At 35.7% G+C, this 3,595-nt stretch overlaps 1 protein-coding gene across 1 annotated transcript in view; it reads right to left on the bottom strand.

Annotated features, from left to right (window-relative positions):
• The window catches only part of DNAH8 (dynein axonemal heavy chain 8), a 423,841-nt gene that overhangs the window by 276,972 nt on the left and 143,274 nt on the right, over positions 1-3,595 (bottom strand). The window contains exon 32 of the mRNA XM_007939462.1: positions 1,955-2,055. Coding sequence (XP_007937653.1) covers positions 1,955-2,055 — 101 coding nt within the window. The remainder of the gene's footprint in view (positions 1-1,954; positions 2,056-3,595) is intronic.

The raw sequence follows: 3,595 nt of genomic DNA, 5'->3' as shown, positions 1-3,595 counted from the left end.
TGGTTTCTATTCTTTTTCTAAAGCAATGGTTCTCCAAGCTTAATCCATTTGACCATTTGTGTTAGAATGGCAGATGTGTAGAATTTTGATGGTTTAACTAATTGCATAAGAGAAATCTCAGATTATGAGTCTTCAGGTAACAATAACATAGATAAAGTTTATTAAACTCTCATCATGCAATACTTTGCAACAAGAACCTAGACCATCACATTTTGTGAAAATGCTAAGTGACAGTAGTCTTTCATTATTTATGATGTATAGGTAAGTTTTATTTGATACAGTTCATAAGTAAATAAATATTGAAAGCAGATATATATAAAGAAAAAAGACTATGTAGAAATTTTTAAAAATTCATTGAATTGATCACTCTAAACCTAAAAATAAAAATGTTTCATATTTATAGCACAAACCAGATGCAGCCCTCCCTTCAGCAAAATTATAAATGTCAGAGTTTTCGAATGGTGTTGAGTTTTAGCAACACACGTGCAAGAAAATTCAGAAGTAATGATAAGCTAGAATCTGTTGGAGATAGGTCTGAAATCTGGAATCAGGGTGTACAAGATGGGTATGCTCCAGATTCATAAATGACAACTGATGAGCAGTTAGATGTATTCTGAGCATGGTCCCCACTTTGAGTATATAAATCTTCAAACTAGGACATTGTGGAACAGAAGTTTAGGTTTGCTATGATTAAATTCTTAGTAAATTTTCTATTGAAATTGCTGTTCACTGTCCCTTTATTTTTATCTCTCTAAATTATTTGTAAAATTATTTTAAAATATGTCTTTAAATCTTTAAAGGCTACGTTGGTCCTGATGGTTAGTGGTGTGATTATTTTTCTTGGGTTAAAACATTGACTCTCAGGCTGAGTGTACATATTCTAAGGGTTAAAACATTGACTCTCAGGCTGAGTGTACATAAGAATCGCCTAGAAAATGTGTAAAAATGCAGATTTTCCAATCCCAGAGATTCTAATTCAATAAATATGGAATGAATCCCCCAAACCTGCCATTCTAACACAAATGGTCAAATGGATTAAGCTTGGAGAACCATTGCTTTAGAAAAAGAATAGAAACCATCTACCCTAAATAGCCAAAGCATTAATTTATGATAATTTCATATCTATCTTGCCATGAAATTTTCATGCAATGACTTTGAAAGAAGTCAACATAAAGTTCTTTTCTAAAGCAAATACTTTAATAAGCTAACACCACTGGTTTGATTTTGCCTCTGAAGAAAGTTATATTTAAAAAATTCTATTACAATGTACTTACTGAAATCAATGTGATGTTTCATTGTTTAAAATCAGTAACTTCCTAGACCTTCAGTCTCAATAAAGTTTATATTTATCCAATTGCAAAGAGCACTTTAGCATAAATGCAATTAAGAAGAGATGGGGAGCCAACAATGGTTATTGCTCAAATAAACAAAAGTTATCCAAAATCGCAATGCTGCTGTACAATCATTGACACTATTCAAAAATAATGAAAAGGAAAAAAAAATGAAGCCCAGGCTAAAAGAAGGCCATGCATCCCCAGAATTTTTGCAATGCATTTTCTACTCCTTAGAACATTTCTTCTGTATGTGGAAATTGTGTATCAAATGGGTCACTAGCAGTTAGGAATAAGGGAAGAATTTAAGGGCGTTTCAAGTCAGGCTCTTCTCCACATGATAAAGAATTTGATGGCGCATGACTCTTCTCAAACTCAAACTCACTGCCATTGAGTTGATTCTGACTCATAGCAATCCCTCCTTGGGTTTCTAAGGCGGTTATTTCTATGGAAGTAGATTGCCCAGTCTTCCTTCCGAGGACTGGCTGGTGGGTTTGAACTGCCAGCCTTCTGATTAGCACTCAAATGCCTTAGGCACTATGCCACCAGAGCTTGTACGACTCTTCTTGTGGGTTATATTTAATTACTTGCACTTGAAATATTTGTACATTTTCCAGACTTACCTGGTTTTGTGTAAAACCTCATAGTCAGTCACAGGTAATCCAAAAAGTTGCTCACCAGATGAATATGTCACAAACTTCCTCCACAGATCATCAAAATTGGCCTATAGCAAAGGTTTTTTAAGTTATACTAAAGCATCATTAATTAAGACCCCCAGTAAAGTAGAATTTATTATAGTTAGTACAGGTTGAGGTTTACCTAGTATTATCTATGAAACAAAGACTTGTGAAGTAAACTTATACTAAGCAATCAGAGGAAAAGTTAAGCACTTAGGAAAATTTAACTTCAAGCATTCTAAAAGCATCCATTTTATATAAAATTATGTGTTTAACAAATTAAGTGTCCCGCTCTTGTTGTTAGGTGCTGTTGAGTTGGCTCCGACTCACAGTGACCCTACATACAACAGAACTAAACACTGCCTGGTCCTGTGCCAGCCCCACAATCCTTGCTATACCTGAGCCCACAGTTGCAGTACTACTGAGGGCTCCATCTCATTGAGGGCCTGCCCTCTTTCACTGACTCTCTACTTTACCAAGTATGGATATCCTTCTCCAGGGAATTGTCCCTTCTGACATGGTCATGACAACATGACCAAAGCAGGTGAAAAGAAGTCTGACCATTCTCGCCTTCCAAGGAGCATTCCGGCTGTACTTCTTCCAGAACAGATTTATTAGTCCTTTTAGCAATCCATGGTACTCTTAGCATTCTTCTCCAACACCACAATTCAAAAGCATCAACTCTTATTTGGTTTTCCTTATTCACTGTCCAGCTTTCACGTGCTTATGAGGCTACTGAAAATATCATGACAGCTAAGGCACACCTTAGTCTTCAAATAGAAATCATTACTCTTCAGTACTTTAAAGAGGTATTTTGCAACAGATTTGCCCAATGCAATATGTCATCTGATTTCCTGACTGTCATTTCCATGGGTGTTGATTGTGGAAGCAAGTAATATGAAATCCTTGACAACTTCAATCTTTCCTCCATTTATCATGATTCTGCTTACTGGTCCAGCTGTGAGGATTTTCATTTTCTTTATGTTGAGGTATAATCCATACTGAACACTCTAGTCTTTAATCTTCATCAATAAGTGCTTCAAGTCAACTTGATTTTCAGCAAGCAAGGTTGTGTCATCTGCACGTCACAGGTTGTTAATGAGTCTTCCTCTAGTCCTGATGCTGTGTTCTTCTTCATATAGTCCAGCTTCTTGAATTATTTGCTCAGCAAACAGATTAAATAAGTAGGGTGAAAGGATACAACCCTTACGCACTCCCTTCCTAATGTTAAACCATGTAGTGTTCCCTTGTTCTGTTTGAACAACAACCTACATGTCTATGTACAGGTACCTCATGAGTACAATTAAGTGTTCTGGAATTCCCATTCTTCTCAATGTTATCCATAATTTGTTATGATCCACACAGACAAATGCTTTTGCACAGTCAATAAAACACAAGTAAATATATTTCTGGTATTCTTTTCCTTCAGCCAAGATTCATCTGACATCAACAATGATATCCCTCATAACACATCCTCTTCCAAATCCAGCTTGCATTTCTGGAAGTTCCCTGTCAATATACTGCTGCAACTGTTTTTTAATTATCTTCAGCAAGATTTTACTTGCATGTGATATTAATGATATTGTT

Source organism: Orycteropus afer, unplaced genomic scaffold (assembly GCF_000298275.1).
Source record: "Orycteropus afer afer isolate SDZICR_OR568_19922 unplaced genomic scaffold, OryAfe1.0 scaffold00059, whole genome shotgun sequence".
Taxonomy (NCBI): domain Eukaryota; kingdom Metazoa; phylum Chordata; class Mammalia; order Tubulidentata; family Orycteropodidae; genus Orycteropus; species Orycteropus afer.
This window is presented reverse-complemented; position numbering and strand designations above follow the sequence as displayed.